Below are 19677 nucleotides of genomic sequence, written 5' to 3' on the forward strand. Positions count from 1 at the left end.
TAAGGCTGGTCATTCTTTCATGATCATGAAGTTAATTCTGATTATCTGCAAGTTATCTCTTATCACAAAGACCCATGTCCGTCCACAAGTTTAATTGTGATTGCTTTGCAGGATTCGGTGAACTTTTCTTAAAATCCTGTGTCCTAAAACATTTTAACATTAACATTACTCATTATATTTACCAACAGCTGGTTTCCATCTACAACAGGGGTAGTCAAACTGCGGGCCTCCATATGTCCATGGACTACAATTCCCATGAGCCCCTGCCAGCATTTGCTGGCAGAGGCTTATGGGAATTGTAGTCCATGGACATCTGGAGGGCCGCAGTTTGACAACCCCTGATCTACAACAAAGCCAATTTCCTAAAATGTTCTACCATTAATATTATTCACTATATTTACTAACTGCTAGGTTCCATCTACAACAGGGTCTCCAATGTGGTGCCAATGAGTACCACCGCACTGACCAACTGTTTTAGAAGAGCTTGCACAAATCTTCTAACCAAGGAATGTTCCCATATTAGCAATCATGCAACATTAACCCTTCCATAAAACTTCAGCAAAATCTTACTTCCTTCTATATGAGCTTGTGGATTCTTGTAGAGGTGTTCAATCCGTCCAGTGTTAAAAGAGCTAGATCTACGGACAATTCCGTGCACCTAGAATAAATGAAGAAGACGCCTTAGTTCTTTACGTTGTGTCTGGAAAACTTGTTGCTAAAAGTTGCTAAGAAACTGCTACCATTTACTAGCCATACAAACATATTTCAGAAAAGTGCAAGGGGGAGAGGGGTGGAAATGGAACAAATCATGAGACAACTTGAAGTCTGACATTTTGCAGTGACAGAGTAAAAGTAGATAAAACATACATAGTGGGTACCAGGGCCAGTTTTAACAACACATGGAGAGGAGTATAGAGTAGCAATCCCCAACCTGTGGGCCGCAAAGGACGCCTTCTCTCCCCCCCCCCCCCCCCGGCCCTTTACTTCATCCCCTCCGACCCTTTACAACACACTTCGGGTGTCATTGTCTCCCATCACTCCCAGATGGGACTATCTTGTTGCAGAGAAACAAGCTCAGGGTTCCCATTGATTTGTCATTGTCATGAGTTAATATTTCCATGAAAATAAAATGTTCCTTATGTTCATTGTTGTGGTTTGTCTGTATCTTATTTTGAAGGGACGTTTAAACATTACCATAGCGATCAGAGAGCGTTAGGGCAGTGGTGGGGAGTAGAGGAGTAAACTACCCCCGCCACCAGGCCTCAGTAAAATTGTCAAGCGTTGAATGGTCCCCGGTGATAAAAAGGTTGGGGACCAGTAGTATAGAGTGTTGTCCACACAAGGGGAGAAGTGTCCATGGCTTGTCTCCTTTCTCTTTAGAATTCATAGGAGAAAAAAGCATCAAAGAATAAAGGCTTCAAACACTAGGCTTTGAACACAGGTTCTGCCCTGCTTTTCCACCTTCTGCTTTTGTTATAAATAAAATAGTTACCTTCCTTCTCAACATAACTGAGACACCTCCTATTCTAGGCTTTCTCAACCAGACTTTCTCAACCTGGGGGTTCTTGATGGCCCTGGAAGGGCTTCCCAGTTGGGTGGAAGTTGATTTATTTATATTATTTAACATTTATTGGGTAATATGAACGCCCCGCTCCAAAATAGCCAATGATGGGCCTGGAGGGGGCCTGGGTGGGCCTGTACACAGCACTGCTTCCCAACCATATTCTACATAATCGGGCTACTTCTGGGGTTTCTCAGAAAATTGTGCTGCAACCAATATACCATCTTACTATAGTCACAGATCTTTAGTTTTCTGCATTAAAAAAATAAGAGTAGATGATAAAGTACACACTTTTTGGGTGCTGCTGCTATTACTAGCACTGTTAAGCAGCTTCTCTCAGTGCTTGGTGCTATGCAACCAAGCAAACCAGAAGTCACACAGAAGAAGAGTGAGCTAGAGACTGAAAAGTAAGGAGAGAATAGGGAAGAACCACAGAGCAATAGTGAACAGAAAAGGGAAGCTAATGGCAGTTCAAGCAAGGCTATGCCAAAGAATAGGACAGTGGTTCTCAACTTAGGGGTCGGGACCCCTTTGGGGGTCAAATGACCCTTCCACAGGGTTCACGGCAGGGCAAGCAGCTTGGCCGGGGGGCTGCCATCCACACAACAGCCTTGTGGGGTAGATCAAGATAGAGCGTTCGTCCGTCTGGAGCAGAAAAGAGCGAGATCGGCGTGGTGGGACAAAAGGCAGCACTGAACTGAGAAACCCCAGGGAAAAAAAATCAATTTATATACAATTATGAACAATGGATCTTCACGCCATTGGTCAGTTTTGGTTTAATTTCTGTGAAAGAACACTTGCATCATTTTATGGTTGGGGGTCACCACAACATGGGGAACTGTATTAAAGTGTCGCGGCATTAGGAAGGTTGAGAACCACTGGAACAGGGGAAAGGACCTGAGGGATTAACCTTCGGAAGGCATAGTGCGGTTTAGCTGAAGAAGCTCACAAAAATGAACCATTTGTATTTTCCAATAATTTGGTACGAGTGTTCATCTCGACATGGTATGTGTAGAATGGCTGTTTACCCTGAACAAACAACCCAGGGGTTCTTTGTGCATTCCAGGACAGCTCAAATCCGCATTACTTAATTTTATTACAAGTTGGAACATTCGCTTCAGTTTAATCAGTTGTATATATAACTGAGAAAGCACGTTTATTTGAGCGTGAAACCTTTCCAAACATCAAATTCGGCAAAGAAAGTTTACCCATTTCAAAAAGAGCAAATCTTTTTTTTTTATTTGCTTTTTAATGTGATGTATTTCATCATAATACACTCAGCCAGCTTTCTTTGCTGTTTATCTGAGCGGCTTTGCCTCTCGGAGACTGCTGTTTATCTGAGCAAGTGGGAAGTATGCAAGAATGGCTATACCCTGAGGACAGGACAGTCTACGATAAATAATACAATAAGCTGGCCTGATTACAGGCCTATGTTGCACATTCTTGACTAAAGTTTTGATTTGTTATCTAAGGCTGAGTGGAAAACACATGCAAAGGGAGACAGCTTTCCGAATTATTCCAAGCGCCTGTAATCAGCCGCAAAGACTAGTCACTCACCTCATAGCCCCTTTCCAGGAGGAACTCTGCCAAGTATGAGCCGTCCTAAGAAGAAAAGAAATCATAGCTTCAGAGGATGGAAGTTTTGGGCTCCCCACGGTCCCTCAATCAGTGTTGTTCATCATTATTGAACGGACAACAGAATAAATGTAATATCCACTTAATGTAAACATTTAAATATATGCTTTGCATAACTTCCACCAAGAAAAAAAAAAAGCAATTGAACGTCTCAACTCGTAAATAATTCCCTTCAGATGCTAGGGTTCTCACTAGAAGACCTTGGAGAGCCCATGTCCAGCCTGCGCTGAGGCAGCTGCATTAGTTGCTGGTTGAATTCTGGATCAGGTTCTGGTTAGATGGTTAGTTACCTTTTTACCCTTCCCCTGCATTTTATACATATTATAAGAGATCTGGTTTGTTCTCTTCAGCTGTTTGCTCCTACCTTGCTTTTCTTTCTATGAGTTAAATCATTTCCCTATGGCTGTTATATAGGGTCATTATGTGTCTGCCCATAAAGTGCCATCAAGTTTCAGCCGATTTATAGTGATCCCATAGGATCTGTTTGCTTTTGAAAATCTGATGAAATCGGGCTACCCTGGAACACACAGGTTAGGTTCATTATCCTGTATTTCATCTGTGCAGATACATATTTGCAAATTTACGAAATTCCAGGTTTGGAACAGTTTCAGTTGATTGTTCTGAAGGATTCTTTCGAGCCATACTAAGTATTTTCCTGTTCTTGGTTTTGCACGCTGTAAGGAAAAGGGGGGAGGGGAGAACACCCACTCCCAGTAATCTTGGGACGAGGTCTCCACAAGCGCAAACAACCCGCTTAGGTGTTATGAGCTATTTGCTATAAACTATGAGCTATAAATATCCTCCCGACTTGTAATGCATCAACCAGCAGGCTATGGCAAGAAGCTGATGGTTTACCAGGCATATCATTCCGTGTAGGGAGAGGAACCAGACCATGGGGGTAATTAATGTATCCCAAAACATGGCTCTCCAAAAAAGCCCACGGGTGAAGAAGATCATGCAAACTGCAAAAGGCAGAAATCATTTCCACGAAGCACTTTCCTCTTCTAGCTACAGGGTTCATTAATAGCGTCTCAAGGAGGGCCTATAAGACGGAGCGGTTTCACCAGGCCTATGGATGAGGCCAGGAAACAGCACCATGAAATTGCTGGCTTCCCTGTTTAAGAACCCACCCAACATTCCACAATGAAACACCAATTAACCCTTCACTAGTTTTAAAACTGTAAAACAGGCAGCTTTAGTATGATTTTAACTTTTAATTTATAAAAAGTTATTTACTTCTAAATTTACTTCTAAATATGTATTTTGAATCGTATTGTTACTTTATTGATGTTATCCTGCCCTGAGTCAACCAGAGAAGGGCAGGCTACAGAATAAATATTATTTGTAATAAGTTTAGCAGTTTCAACCTGATACTTAAATTTTATTTTTAAAACTGACAACATAATAGATTGTGTGCATTGGATGAAACAGTGTGTTTTATGTCCTAAAGTAGTGGTCCCCAACCACCGGGCCGCAGCCTGGTGCTGGACCGCAAAGGCCCTGCACCGGGCTGCGGCTCCCTCTCCCCGTCCCCCCCCCCCCCCGCAGTAAAAAACTTCCCAGGCCACAAGCTTGCGGCCCGGCAAGCTTCTTACTGTGGGAGGGGGGAGAGGGAAGCAGGCCACGCATGTGCCATGCACAGCCGAAATCACGCATGCGCGGCACTTTTGTGCATGCACAAAAGTGCCACGCATGCGCGATTTCGGCCGTGCATGGCGCGTGCGCCAGGCAATCGCCCTCCCTGCTGCTGCCGGTCCGAAAAAGTTTGGGGACCACTGTCCTAAAGTACATAACTACCCTCAAACGATATACATCCTTGCTTAAAATATTAAAAATACGCTTCAATCAAAGAAAGCAAGACCATCCATATGGCACACAGCACTAACCTTTGCATGTTTATGTAAAACAGAGCTCTTCTATAGTTGAGGCCAGTGCATTTAAGATCTAGGGCCCTCCTTGCCAGTACATCAGACCTCCCTTTGTCATTGTCCCCCTGTGGTGCAGGAATACAGTTTGAGAGCAAGTTTGGGGGGTAGTTTTTATGCCGCCGAAGGATGTTGTTATTATAATTTTATGGTTTTGGGGGTTTTGTATTGTTACCCACCACAAGCCAATTGTGGGAGTGGTGGGCTATAAATTTAATAAATAAATGATAAACAAATAAATGATAAAGGACATTCCAGGAAGCCTTAATATGATTCCAACATAATAATAAGAAAAAAACAAATCTTATATGGGTGCTTGATCTTACATACTTAAGAGGATGCTCAAATGAAAGACATTCCTTAAATAACCTAAGAAAACAAGAGAGATATGTTCTATAAAACACATGATTTTTGAAGGATAATTACTCAAGATATACTCAAGATATACTCAAGCACATTTGTGGTATCACTAAACTGATGCCTGTAACTATACTAACAAAGTTTTCAGTACTTATTTTACTAATGCATCTTTGCTTTCAGTCAAGATATCTTATTTTCCATACAACTGGCAATGAGAACGGGGTTTTCTGTAAAATGTCTCATTGCTCAGAGGGCACATTAGATGTGCAATGAGGCTCTGAAATGACAGGGCCACTCTGAGAACATTCATTGTACCGGTGATGATGCAATGCATAAATCCATGCTGAGTGACAGCTATGGTATATGAGGGACACATTTTGTGGTTCATTTAGATCTCTCTCCATTTTTCATAGGCATTTGATATGACTCCTGTAGACTTTCATAAATCAGTGATAGAAAAGAAACAGAAATACCTGGCATATAAATATTCTACCATACATGCAGTCTTAATAACTTTCAGTACCTGAAGTCTGAAAGAAATCTTATTAGATACTCTAATAATTATTCTCTCACAAAGCCAGGGAAAATGCTGAAAAAATAGTTCCATAAATATAACAATTATGCCATTCACCCGCCATAAAAAAAAAAAGTGTTCAGCATTCTGCTTTGGTTGTGAAACCTGCGAAGATCTGAAGTTAAATGCAGTTGAATTCCGGATCAGACTTAAGGTTCTGGTTATCAGGCCATATGCGGTCTGGGCCCAGTGTACCTGAGGAATCGCCTCTCTGCTTACACCTCCCAAAGAGCCTTACGCTCTAGCAATTCCAACTTCCTGGTGATCCGTGGCCCCAGGGAAGCTCACTTGGCCTCAACCACGGCCAGAGCTTTCTCCATCCTTGCCCCCATCTGGTGGAACGAGCTCCAGGGGAGATCAGGGCCCTGACAGAACTTGAACAGTTCCAAAGGGACTGCAAAAGGGAGCTCCTCCACCAGGCATTTGCTTGAGGTCGACCTGAATCACCGCTTCCCAAGGGCCCTCCTCCTGAGCTCTCTCCTATGGCACCCACCATGATTCCGCCCAACCCACTGGGCTATCAGTAGGAGTTATTTCATTGTTTAATTTTTCTACTGTTCCATGTTGCTTGTTGTTTTCACTTCATTCATTATTGTTAATATAAGTTATCTGTATTGTTTCTGTTCTGTTTTATGTGAAACGCCCTGAGCCTTCGGGGAGGGCGGTATATATATATAAACAAACAAACAAATAATGGGGACCCCCCCAAAGGAGTGTGTGAGGGGTGTGTGTATACTGGCATACATGTAAAATCCTGATTATTCAGGATGTTGACATGAAACAGACCTCACTGTAATTGCATCCTATCAGTGGGGTTTTGCCAGAGCTATTTCTCAGACTTTCCAAGCATCCTGGAACATTCTGAACCCGTGGTAGCATTCAAAACCTTTGTGCTTCCTTTCCAAGTCTTTTCAAGTGATAGAACATGACATGACAATGAGTTGGAAACCAGCAGAAGTGAGAAGCTACCAGCTTCTGATTCCCACAAGTATTGCTTCAGTGTTAATTTTCAGACTTATGTTTCACAAAGCACACTCATAGGACATGGTTTCAAGATATATTATCTCTATCCCTGAGCACCATTTGTCGTCCCTCTTTCAAGTGAGGCTGCATTTGACCTACAGTCAAAAGATTTAAGGCATTCACTCTTTTTTACAACTTACATTTCTAAAGCATTTCCAGATCTTCGGAACTTTCCAGTTGAAATTCAAGCGCAATACATAAGCTAACCCCGTTTCCATTTACAGTAAATTTAGATTGAATTCATATTGCCTAAAGTAACAATTTTACTGAGAGTCCATGATTTTAAATATTACAATCTACTCCTGTTTTACAACTAGGTATCCTGTATATAAAAATATAACTACAACTATAGGAATGATTTGCCAACAAGCATAGAAATATAAACCAACTATAGAAATAATTTGCCAAAGATACAGGAGACTATAGCACTAAATTGCTAAACTTCTAATACATGTCTATTCTATTCCATACATAAGTGCAGGGACCATATCATCCACTTAACAACAACTATGCCTTTTCCCATTTTGCCTCTGGGCATAATCTGAGGTATCTGCTCTGACTTTCAAGGACTTACATCATTGAGCGATTATCTACATCAATGATTTCCAGCCATTCTGATATGATAGCCCATGAGTACAAATTTACTAGGCATGGGAGCCCATCCAGAGCCAGATCTATGTTTTGGGATATCTGAGGTGAATTATTACCTTGTTGCCCATCTAGTCCAGTACTGCAATTTCTGCACTGGCAAAACAGATGTTGAGAAACCCACAAATGTCAAAGGGCACAGCTGTTGCCAAGCAAGTGGCATCCCTCCTCTGCAGCTGCTACTGTAAAGTCATTCGTTGCTGGATGATTCTTCCTCCTCACTGTCATAAAACAAGGTGTAAAGGGAGAATGTCAGCTGTTGACAAGGATGAGGAGAGAAAGAATGAGGTCAAGGGCAGGCGCATCCATCCAAAAGGCTGGCCTGGGACTCAGTTTTGGATCCCAACTAACGATTCAGAGATCTTCTAGAACTGGCCTTTTCCATATGCTGACTCTGCAGGAGGTAAGCTCCGTAGCTGCTTCTGAGTTCTGAGTTCCCTCTATCTGAAGAATCAAATGACCCATCACTGATGGCAGTTCCAGAGATGTTATATTTCTAGAGATTCTTTGGAAATTATCTCCCCTTTTTTTGGGGGGGGGACACACATATTTTTGAGGTTTTGATTCATTCTGCTCATTTTATTGATATTGTGGCAGCTTTTAAGGTTCTACAGTTTGAGTTACAGGTCGATGGGCTGCAGGAGAGATTTTAGTGGCTGCCATTTTGTTCTGTTCATATTGGCCTTTTCCCCCAAGACATTCAAAGTCACATCAACAAACAGGGATTACGTTGCACTGATTTTGTTGCCTTTTTTGCAGCCGTTAGACATGTTAAAATGTGTCTTTGGCCAACTGTATACAGGCATTTTCCTCAAAAAATGAGTTAAAGATCATCTTTCCTATTAAATATATTCATTTTTGCGGCCACAGAATGAGAAGCACTCTGTCAACAATAATAATTAAAATCCAGGTTTGGAGGTCAACATCTCTTTCAAGGAAGGAGGATGTAGTGTGCCTTTTGAACTAAAAAAAAAAATGAAGGCAGTAAAAATGGATCCTGTTCCTTTGCAAAATGTGAATATTATTAGTTTCTATTTATAAATCATATAATTATTCTCTGCAAGGCTTATATTCTTGGTGCCAAAGCTTACCCTGAGGAGATTTTTATAATACCCATCAATTGTTGGGTTTCCTATATATTGTCAGCTACCACAGTCATTTCCCAAGAACCCATTTAATTATTTTTGATTTCAGCAGCATTTCAGAAGTTCTAGCCAGAGATCCAGTTCTGTCTTTTGCCCCTGAATTAATACAATCTTCCCATTCCAAATTACATACAACATTGTGTGTTCTTGACTCTGATGCTAATAAATTTAATAACTTTATTCCTTGTTTATTTATATTTATTTATTTACTTGGATTTTTATACTGCCCATTCTTTACAGCTCTGGGCTGTAAAATATATAAAATATATTTATATATCAAACTTTCTTCTGAACACTTTATGAATTTCTTTCTTCTAGCAAAGAATGAATTTATGTTAACTCTGTTCTCAATTCATACTCTGGATCTAATTCACCTGGTTTTCAAAATCTATTTCTACCAATCGAGCCCTTCATTTTATCATCTCATCTTTCTACAAATGTTGCTTGATATTCTCCCTGGAGGTTCAATTTTTGGACTTTTGCTTCTCTATATTTTCTAATTTCTTCTCCACATACTTGCAATCTATTCAGTATCCTCAAAAATAAAAACCCTTCATAATTTGTTCCATTTGTTTGTTGGACTGTAAACAGGGGGGAAATTCATTAGTAGGTAAAGGTAAAGGTAAAGGTATCCCCTGTGCAAGCACCGAGTCATGTCTGACCCTTGGCCCTCTAGTGTTTTCATGGCAGACTCAATACAGGGTGGCCTTGCCAGTGTCTTCCCCAGTCATTACCGTTTACCCCCCAGCAAGCTGGGTACTCATTTTACTGACCTCGGAAGGATGGAAGGCTGAGTCAACCTTGATCATTAGTAGGTAAGTCTCCCCATTAGCTTTTTAATTAACAACAGGCGTTAAATGTATTAGTTCATTTGAGAGTCCTATTCTTCCTATCTTTTAAACACCACAAGGACTAGAGACATGAAGACACTAGCTTAATCCACTGTCCAGAGGTCCAACAGGCACTGGGAGATTGTACCCCATCCCCTCCCAGGATCATCAGCATCTCTCGGAGAAGTCTGAATGCCCAGCCACTGGTCACAGAAAGAAAAGTTGTTGAGAATTTGCTAGCAAGAAAGATCCACTCACTTGCCATGAATCTCAGGACCACAGATGGGAACGGAAGGATGCCTCTAGCCTCTGCCACAAGCCAAAAGTCCAGCTTCTACCAAGTATTTTTTGTTGTTATATTGTTATATTGCACAGAAGACTACATGCTCCATCCCAGTGCTATAGCCGATGCCAAGGGTACCCGTTCAACCTCCATGCTGTCTAGCTGGTGTGTGATGGTTGTCAGAGTCTTATGCTGATGTTAGTCGATGAAGAGAGGATAGCTCCTAGTTACTGAGCATCTCACCCAATGGTCAGAGGGGGACTCAGCCCGCTGCTGGTGTAAAACACTGCAGGCATCCACCAACAGAGGATTGTTATGGACCTTGCTGTTTATCATCTGGCTTGTCACCTCTTGTGGAATAAGAGGGTTGGTGCAGGCCCAGCAGTTGGGTTCTAACTAGAAGCGGCTTCACTTTGGGGCCACAAAGTAGAGACTTATGGACAAGTCTAAATCTGGGCAGGGTTTGCATGTTCCTTGAGGGAACTAGAAGTCCACCTAGATGTGGCCAGTTGCTGTCCAGCTGCTGAAGTTGCTTAGGGGGGGAATGGCTACAACACAACAGCAGAACCACAGAACATGCGGAGTTACTATATTCATTCAATCACCATGGCCTGGCAGGAAGACATCAAATCTAGAAACAGAGGCTCTTTCTACTTCATAAAAAAGAAATAATCAGACAACCTCAATACTAATGACTGCTGATTGTACATCCAGATAAGCACTGCTTTAGCCATTACAGTGGAAGATGCTGCACCTTTAATCAATCATACCCTAGCTTCATAGTTGCCTTTGGGGGTTGTCTCTCTGATGGTCAATAGCATCCCTCAGAAAACACCTACTAGCACTGAAATCAGACATGCTCCAGAAAAAAAGAGATGCAGCTCAGTATCCATTAGTGAGGTCTGATGGTCAACCTCTCTCTTACATGCAATCTTTGAAGGCCAGAAAGTGGCTAATGACAGAAGAGAGCAGGATTATACTCTACTTCAGGTATTGCTGAAATTGCAAAAAAAATTACTTTGTAATGTTCAGCTTCACAAATAGTTATGGAGAACTTGATAACTTGTACAATGTTCAGTATCATTTTGGTGCGATCCTATAGGAGGTAGTATGTAGACTGTGCTTGATTTTGGAGAAGTACAGCGGCAAGCAACTATTTTTCTGTACATGCATGCCTACTGAAAGTCTTGCTCTGCACGCCTCCATACTTAGAAGAAGAATCGGTTCTTATATGCCGCTTTTCTCTCCCCGAAGGAGCCTCAAAGCAGCTTACATTTGCCTCCCCTTTCCTCTCCCCACAACAGACACCCTACCCTGGGAGTCAGGTGAGGCTGAGAGAACCCGGATATTGCTGCTTAGTCAGAATAGCTTTATCAGTGCCGGTCACCCAGCTGGTTGCAAGTGGGGGAGCGGGAAATCAAACCAGGCTTGCCAGATTAGAAGTCCGCTACACCACTACACCAAACTTACAAATGAGGTGGGTTGTGAGATCCAACCTAGAGCCTGATCATGGATCACATAAAATCTACAAAATCACCTGAAGCACTGACTAGAACTAGGTTAGATGCAGGCAAAAGTTTATTATTTATTTATATTTTGATTTATATGCTGCCCCTCTCTGAATGGTCTCAGGGCAGCTGCCATCAACGACAAAATCATGTACCATGAACATTTAAAACATATTAAGGCCACTACATCCTAACTCCAGTGCCCCTATGAACCATCCCATTAAAGTGTCCAATTACTGTCCAGGCACAGAATGGAGGCTAATGGAGTTACATTATTCCTCTTAATAATGTACATCTGCACAGTGGGTGTTACATTATTCCTCTTAAATAAACCAATTGGTTATACAGCTGGCATGGCAGTTTCAGTTGATGGTTTTAAAGTTTTAATATTATGTTTAATTTATATTTCTTATGTATGTTTTATAAATTAAAGTTGGAAGCAACTCTGAGCCAGCATGCTGAGAGGGTTGGGGTATAAATCGAAAAATAAATAAAATAAATAAATAATACCTGATACTAAACATGCCATTCAGTATATGAAGAGCTAAGTAATCTCAAATATTTAAGCATGAAGGCCATTTAATATGTCTAAATTTCACTTGTAAATTTGAGTAAAAATGCTACATAGTATGAAACTACCAACAAAAAGGATAACCTATTACTGATAAAGTCCTATATACATATATAAAGTCTCATGTATGTAGTATATATATGACTTTCTATATGTACATATTAATTGCTGCAACTAAAATTCATGACAAATTCAAAAGATCACACTGTTAACTCAAACTGGAGGTCTCCTGGCTTAACTGGAGAAATAAGTGATTTCATTGGAGACCTAGCAAGAGGCAGGATCGCCACCTATGTGTATGGAGATGTTCCTTTAAGAAATTCTAAATAAACTAGTATGGCATAAACTGGAAACATTTGTTATTAAACAGAATTAATGAGGTATTATCCTAAACCAAAAACATATAAAACATACACATAAGATTATTTAAGGAAAGCAGAGGTGAAATGTTTTGGGAAGAGTAGTTGAAGAGGGATTCAGCAAAACAGCTACAGTTCATAAAAAGAAGGTAGAAGGCCTACACACAAGTAGGCAGCATATAAAAGGTGTCCAGAACACAGATTGGTGTTGGGTGCTCTGTTTCCTAGGGAAAATGTTATATTGGGCTATGCTGACAGGCTAGCCTCTAAAAGAATGTAGGTATGAGATTTCCTGTGTGTAACAGTGACCATAGAAGACATGCAATGGCTGATGTGGACAATGTTCTAGGGAAATCTTGATAGGGACCCAGGAGACAGACAATAACAAGGACTAAGCCGTTAGACATTGCTAATTGAGGTCTGTGGGTGTAAAGAGGAGATTAAGCAATTGACAAGATCAGTTACCAGTTCTTGGAGGGCCAATTGTCCCAAAAGTATCCGTCTCTTGAGTGGAGAGGAATCCATTAGCAAAACAGCCCGTACATTCCCATGGAATCTAAGATAAATGTCCAGGTATGACCTGAGGATTGACATCTGACTGGAGTCCATATTTCTAGTCCCCCTCAAAGCACACAGTGTATTTTTGCATTTGAGATGTAACTGACATCTATTCCAATGTCAATTTTGGCTAGGCATTGTGCTGCAAATTAATATTTGATGTGATAATAAAGAAGGGTGTTTCTGTGTATATGTCTATAAACTACTCCTCAATCTGAGAAGGGGTCTGGTTGCTAACAACACAGTGATAACTACAGGAAACAATCCTGTGCTGCTCCACTACTGTCAACAAGAACCAATCATTTAACTTCATTTATACACCACTTTTCTCTCCGATGGGATTACACCATTCTCTTTTCCTCCATTTTGTCCTCATAGCAACCCTGTGAGGTAGGTTACTCTGAGAGCATATGACTGGTCCAAGGTCTAGCAAGCTTCCACAGCAGGGCAAAAGTTCAATCTCCCAGATTTAGTCCGATGCTCAAACCACTACACAACACCGGCTCTTATATAAAAGGGGTGGCTGGTGCGAGGATTACTTCCCATGTCAATATAATCCCACTCATCCCCAAAATATATATCCTTCACCTTCTTCACCTAACCACTTGCTTATAGATGATACAGGGGAAGCAGTTACGGAGAGCTGCCACGATAATTTTAACATTGTTCAGGTAACGGAAAAGCTATTCCTTTCAAATTGTGAGTCAAGGTGGTGGGCTCTATTCTGAAGGGTGGGAAACTCATCAGTTACTCACTTTGTAAAGCAAGGCAGGATGTGTAAATAGATTTTAACTATTTCAGTCCAAAATTAGTGAACCAATAAAGAAAAAGATGATTCATTACAAGCCTAGCTACACGTATTCACAACATGGCAGCACACAAAGAAAATGCATGTAAAAGTGTTATGTTCGCAGTGTTTTGTTTTCTTAATATATGCTGCTTTTCTTCATCAGTAGTATATCAGGGCCTGGAATATATCTTATTACACCTAGGCAGGCAGCACTCATTTACTGAGGTGTCCCAAGGGGGGGTGGAATTGGCTGCAAGTTAATGTGACGCCTTTCTTGGGGTGAGGGGGAAAGTAACACTTTCTCAATAACCCCATCAATCTGAGACGGAAAAACGCGAAAGTCAATTTAACTGTGCCACTAAAAAACCAAGCTGCTTCCTAGTAAAAAATAGAAATTGTCAGCCTGGTTACTATACACACACACACAAATACTATTTCTATTGAAATGTAAATTGCTTCACACAGCACAAGTCTTTTCATCTTATCCAGATATACATTTTACACATGTATATACAATTGCCTAAAAGAGTCACACTGGACATTAATCGAAGACCCAACTGAATACAGCGGAGAGCCGTCTTTTATTTTCAACTAAGCACGATGAAAGAACTGAGAAACTGTATATTTAGCGAAAGGCCTTTAATTAAACTGGCTACTAGGTTTCCGTGAAAGAGAAAGCTAGTTTGACTCGGCTTCTGGCCGTGGGAATATCCCGCGCTGCCAAATCCAATGGGTCTGTAATTCATTTTGGAGAATTTTAAAATTATTCACTCAGCATTCAAGCAATCTTTTTTTTTCCCTCCTTAGTTCCAATGAATGATCATTTGACATTTCAATATAACCGAGCAAATAACTGCGGAAGAATTCAGTTTGTTTTGAAGAATATGTCGGCTGTGATCGTCATTTTCAGTTACAAGGAGAAGACATGATGCAGATTCCAAATGAAAGACTCGCTGCTTCTTGCTAAGATAACCATCACCCAGATGTCAAGTTGGCTTCCTCCAGTTATTAGTCTTCTGGCAATGGGTGAACAGCAACAGTGAGATTTGCTTTGGTGTGTACAACTATACTAATATTAGAGAATTTTTGTATCCATTTAACATTTATTAACATGTCACTATATAAAACTTCAACATCAACTAACCTAAAAGAACATGAAGTATCAATACTGAGTTTTATGTAAACAACTGATTTAAAAAGCGCTTCTATTAAGCCCATTATATATTTCCAAACTGGTAACCACAGAAGTTGAACTTAGATATGAAGGAAACTGTTGTTTTTTTTCATTCCAAAACTGTAACATGATCTCTCCTAGCTGTCCCACTTAATGAGACTCCAAATCTTTTTAAATTTAAAAATATCCTGTAAGATTACTATCATCCATATATTCTTTAAAAACGTATTTTACATTTATATATGTGCCCATTATTACATTTTGGCTACTTTGTCATGTCAACAATGAATCAGTTTTGACACTATCCACTGGTATATAATTGAACATTTTCACTTATTGGAGCGTGTACAATACCACGTTTTTCCACCATGAGGACCCAAAACAGCTCACAACATGACAGAAAAGAGCTTCTTCCTATCTTAGGCTAAGAACCAAACTACACATCACAACTTACATGAGTCTACTAGGGTAACTCACAACCATATTGCATCTGCAAGGTCCTGATGGAAGCGCCATTTAAATGCCCTGAGGGGAACCCGTTCAGACTGGGACAGCGGGAGAGGAGTAGCTCTTCCCTATGCCATTTTGGCTTGGGAAAGTGGTGTGTGTGAAAGTAAAAGCATCTTCCTCTGGTGTGCACACTTTCAAATGAAGTCCACAGCAGAAACTACAATATGGCTGTATCCAACTCATGTATGTCTCAATGAGTAGTCTAGCCCTAGATGTTAAAGACCAAAAGGTTCTCTGGTACGAGCTGAAGAGTAAGAACCAAGGGCTTTTGGCCTTTGACATCTAGGGCTACACTACTCATTGTGACATACATGAAAGACTGATTATGCATGGCAGCAGCCTTGCATGGCCATTGCCGATACATTGAGGTGGTGCATCATGCTCCGCCGTTTCTTCTGTCCCCACGGGGAATGCATTTCAGTGGCAGAGCTGGTCTGCTGCTTTCTGAGTCCTCGTGGGGGACACATTTTGGTGACAGAGCAGTTCCACTGCTGAAATGCATTCCCTCCAGGAAATGCAGCCACAGAGGAAACATTCTGCCACACGGGACGACAATGAGGGGAGTATTTTCCAGGAAGATTGCACTATGTAAGAACATGATCCTACCTTCCTGAAAATTAGCAAAAAAACCCTATTTGACCCTGCGGCGTTGTGAAGCAGCACAGAGCTGAGTCCACTCCCCACCCTCCGGCCACCATAGTGTATATATTTATAAACTGCCATCCCCGGAGGCTCAGGGTGGTTTATATAAAATGCAGAAAAAAATACAAGATACAATCCATAATAGAGCCAATTTGGTATAGTGGTTAGGAGTGCAGACTTCTATACTGGCAAGCCAGGTTAGATTCTGCACTCCCCCATATTCAGCCAGCTGGGTGACCTTGGGCTAGCCACAGTGCTAATAAAGCTGTTCTGAACGAGCAGTGATATCAGGGCTCTCTCAGCCTCACCTCCCTCACAAGGTGTCTGTTGTGGGGAGACGGAAGGGAAGGTGACTGTAAGCCGCTTTGAGACTCTTTCGGAGAGAGAAAAGCAGCATATAAGTACCAACTCTTCTTTTTTTCATATAGATGACCATAACATTAATACTATTAATTGAAAATTGGAACAATGGTAACAGCGCAACAGGTCCAGGAGCAGAACGCATTGATGTTTTTCTAATAATGCAGCACAGAGATTTGGGTAGGAACCCCCTCACATCTCAGTGTAGCCACTTCATACGTAGAGCCGAAAAGCAGCAAAATCTTTAAAAGAAGAAAAACAGACAAACTAAGGAATAAGGAAACCCTACTGCACTGGAACTCAGCAGCTGCTGGTCATCTACCCAGTGACACTGATGAGCATATATTGCTATCTGACTGGAGAGAGTTTATACTGAAAACTACTAGCATTGTTTAACTTATAGCTTTTTAGATCCCCCATTGATCACCCACAGGGTTTAATTCATTAGCCTCACTCATGACAAAAGACTACCCTCTGCTTGGCAATAAATTGTTTTACAAATCTAGCCTCTTGCTTTCCCACCCACTGGCCATCCACTTGGAAGCCCATTAATAAATTTTATCCTATCTGTTCCACATATTTCTGGTAAGGGCTTGGAAGAGGAGCATGTCTCATGGCTTAAGTGCCAATCTGCGCATAACACCCACTCAGGGCGGGAAGGGAAAAGCGGCATATAAGAACCAACTCTTCTTCTTCTTCTTCCACCTCCAGGGTTATCTAGTCCAATCCCCTGTAGAATGAAGGAAATTCACAACTCACAAGCAATCAGCCAGACTGCAATAGTAATTGTCACATGTGCTGGAATGGAGAAGCACAAATGGTCTAACATTTTGTTTTTAAAAGCACCATAGTAATGGAGCCATTCTCTGCCTCTTTGTATTCTGACCCATTGCATAGATTAATCTATCAACACGGTGGGAAAACACTTCAGAACTAGCTAACAGTGGTCCATCAAAGAACTCATATCTTTGTGCTCTAAGGCAGGGGCCATCAACCCGCGGTCCGCAGCCCGGTACTGGGCAGCGAAGGCTTCAGTACTGGGCCGCAGGCAGCCGTGCCTGCCTCTCCCCCCCCCCGCAGCGAGAAGCTCGCCAGGCCCCCAGCTAAGCAGCCACCAAAGCGGCCACTTCGGTCGCGGCCCGTTTAGTTTCTTGCTGTGAGAGGGAGGGGGAAGAGGCAGGTGTGGCCTCCAGCACGCCAGCGGACGCAAACGCGCATGCGTGGAGCTGCCATGCATGCGCGTTAGTGCCCCCTGCTGGTGAAAACTTGCATGCGTGGCTACTCTGTGCATGCGTGTTAGCGCCACCTGCTGGCGAAAACGTGCATGCCCAACATTCGGGCCGGCAGCTCTCCCCCACCCCCGGAGGTGGTCCTCAACCCGAAAAAGGTTGGGGACCGCTACTCTAAGGGAAGTAAAAATGGAGCATTCTTTGCAAAGACTGAGATATGCTGGTTATTAAAAAGCTTTTCCAATATCAAGGAACACCCCAAACAATGTTTGAGTCCAAGGGCACCTTTAAGACCAACTAAGTTTTATTCAAGGTACCGTGTTTCTCCAAAAATAAGACACTGTCTCATATTTATTTTTCCTCACGAAGACACACTATGGCTTATTTTCAGGGGGTGTCTTATTGGTATTTAGAAAAGTCAATGCCATCAACAAAGGTCTCTGTGTGGGGTGAGAGAGACCCACAGACTGTTGCTGGTCAGTGCTGGGGAACAGCAGCTTTACTTGTGTTTGTGGGGGGGGTGAGAGTGACTGGGGCAGCCAGTGCCGTGGCATGGAGGGGTGGAGTGCCGGCTGGCGGCTGGTGCCAGCTCTGCTCCTCCCACCAGGAAAGCAACCCCCAAACGGGCCAGGGGAGGAGAGAAAAACACCCCCATATCAGGGCGGATTCCCAGCCCCATGCCCTGGCGCCCCCCGACCCTACCACAGACTGTTCCTGGTTGATGCTGTGGGAAAGAGACACACAGTGCTGAGTAAAATAGCAGCCACAGCTACGGCTTATTTTATGGGTATGTCTTATTTTCTGGGTATGGCTTTTATTGCACAAATGCTTAGAAATCCTGTTGCGGCTTATTTTATGGTTATGTCTTCTTTTGGGGGGAAAACACGGTACAAGCTTCCATATGCATGCACACGTTATCAAATACACTGAAACCAGATTACAGTTGGCAGCCAAGTCCAGCCACCACTAATGGATTCCTGATTAGATCTAGTGATCATCACATCTATATCGCAGTTAGAAAAGCAGAGCCTGGCAGAAAATTGAATTAATAAATTCACCACTCAAACCTCATGGTTGAGGCTACATTTCAATCAGGGTCATCTTAGCTACTACACCACTCGTAAAATCATTCCAACAAACAAAACTGTAAAAAAAAAATTCCCCTGAAAGCATTATAACATTCTAGTAATATTCAAATATTCAGCTCTTTTTGAAAACACTAACTTGGATTGTCAATAAAACGTTGGTCCGTTGTACAAGGTTTTATTGATTTCATGTGCTTTGACTTGACATACTGTACTATATATTTTACATACACTTAGACGGTACTTTCGGATGGACAGTATAATAAATGACTTGGCCTGCAATATATATACCTGGATCCAAAAGTTACTCTGTCGGGAAAGACATAAGGACACATTGCTCTTTCAGATGCAGGTTTGGTTTTGAGCCTACTTTCTGCTGCTAAATTAGCAACAGCAGCAAAACGGGGAAAGTTAGAACCTCCTTCAGTGGTTGTGAATGGTTCCACTGTGCATGTAATACGGCCTTATCAAAATAGCATATTATCGAAAGGTCCAGAGAAATAATGTTCAGAGTTCAGACTAATTTATTGAATATTGGGCACTGCTTATAATGTTCTGGAATAATAGGCTAAGAGAGAAAACGTTTCCTTAGGCGACTTATGAGCAGTTGCCATAATGCCTCTTTGTTTCCTTCTGCACTCTAGAGCAGCAGCCCCCAACCTTTTTAAGGCTGGGGACTGCTAGCAGGGGTGGGAGAGGGCGGCCCAGTGGCGCTGCGCATGCACGGCAGCTCTGTGCAAGCACGCATGCATGGAGCTTTCGCCCATGCGCGTTTACACCTACCACCCCACCAGGGGGCGCAAACGGGCATGCACGATATTTGTACGCAAGCACGCAAATCGGCCGCGCATGCGCATTTGTGCCCACTGGCGACTGCAAACACTCCTGTGCGGAGCTCCGTGCAAGT

The 19677-nt window shown here is 42.1% G+C and overlaps 1 protein-coding gene across 2 annotated transcripts in view; it reads right to left on the reverse strand.

The window, feature by feature from the left end:
* Positions 1–19677, reverse strand: part of GMDS (GDP-mannose 4,6-dehydratase) — a 369384-nt gene that overhangs the window by 335535 nt on the left and 14172 nt on the right. For both annotated transcript variants that reach the window (XM_077353300.1, XM_077353299.1), the window contains exons 2-3: positions 3119–3163; positions 571–658 (exon numbers count right to left, since the gene is read on the reverse strand). In XM_077353300.1, coding sequence (XP_077209415.1) covers positions 571–658; positions 3119–3163 — 133 coding nt within the window. The remainder of the gene's footprint in view (positions 1–570; positions 659–3118; positions 3164–19677) is intronic.

This window comes from Paroedura picta, chromosome 9 (assembly GCF_049243985.1).
Source record: "Paroedura picta isolate Pp20150507F chromosome 9, Ppicta_v3.0, whole genome shotgun sequence".
NCBI lineage: Eukaryota > Metazoa > Chordata > Lepidosauria > Squamata > Gekkonidae > Paroedura > Paroedura picta.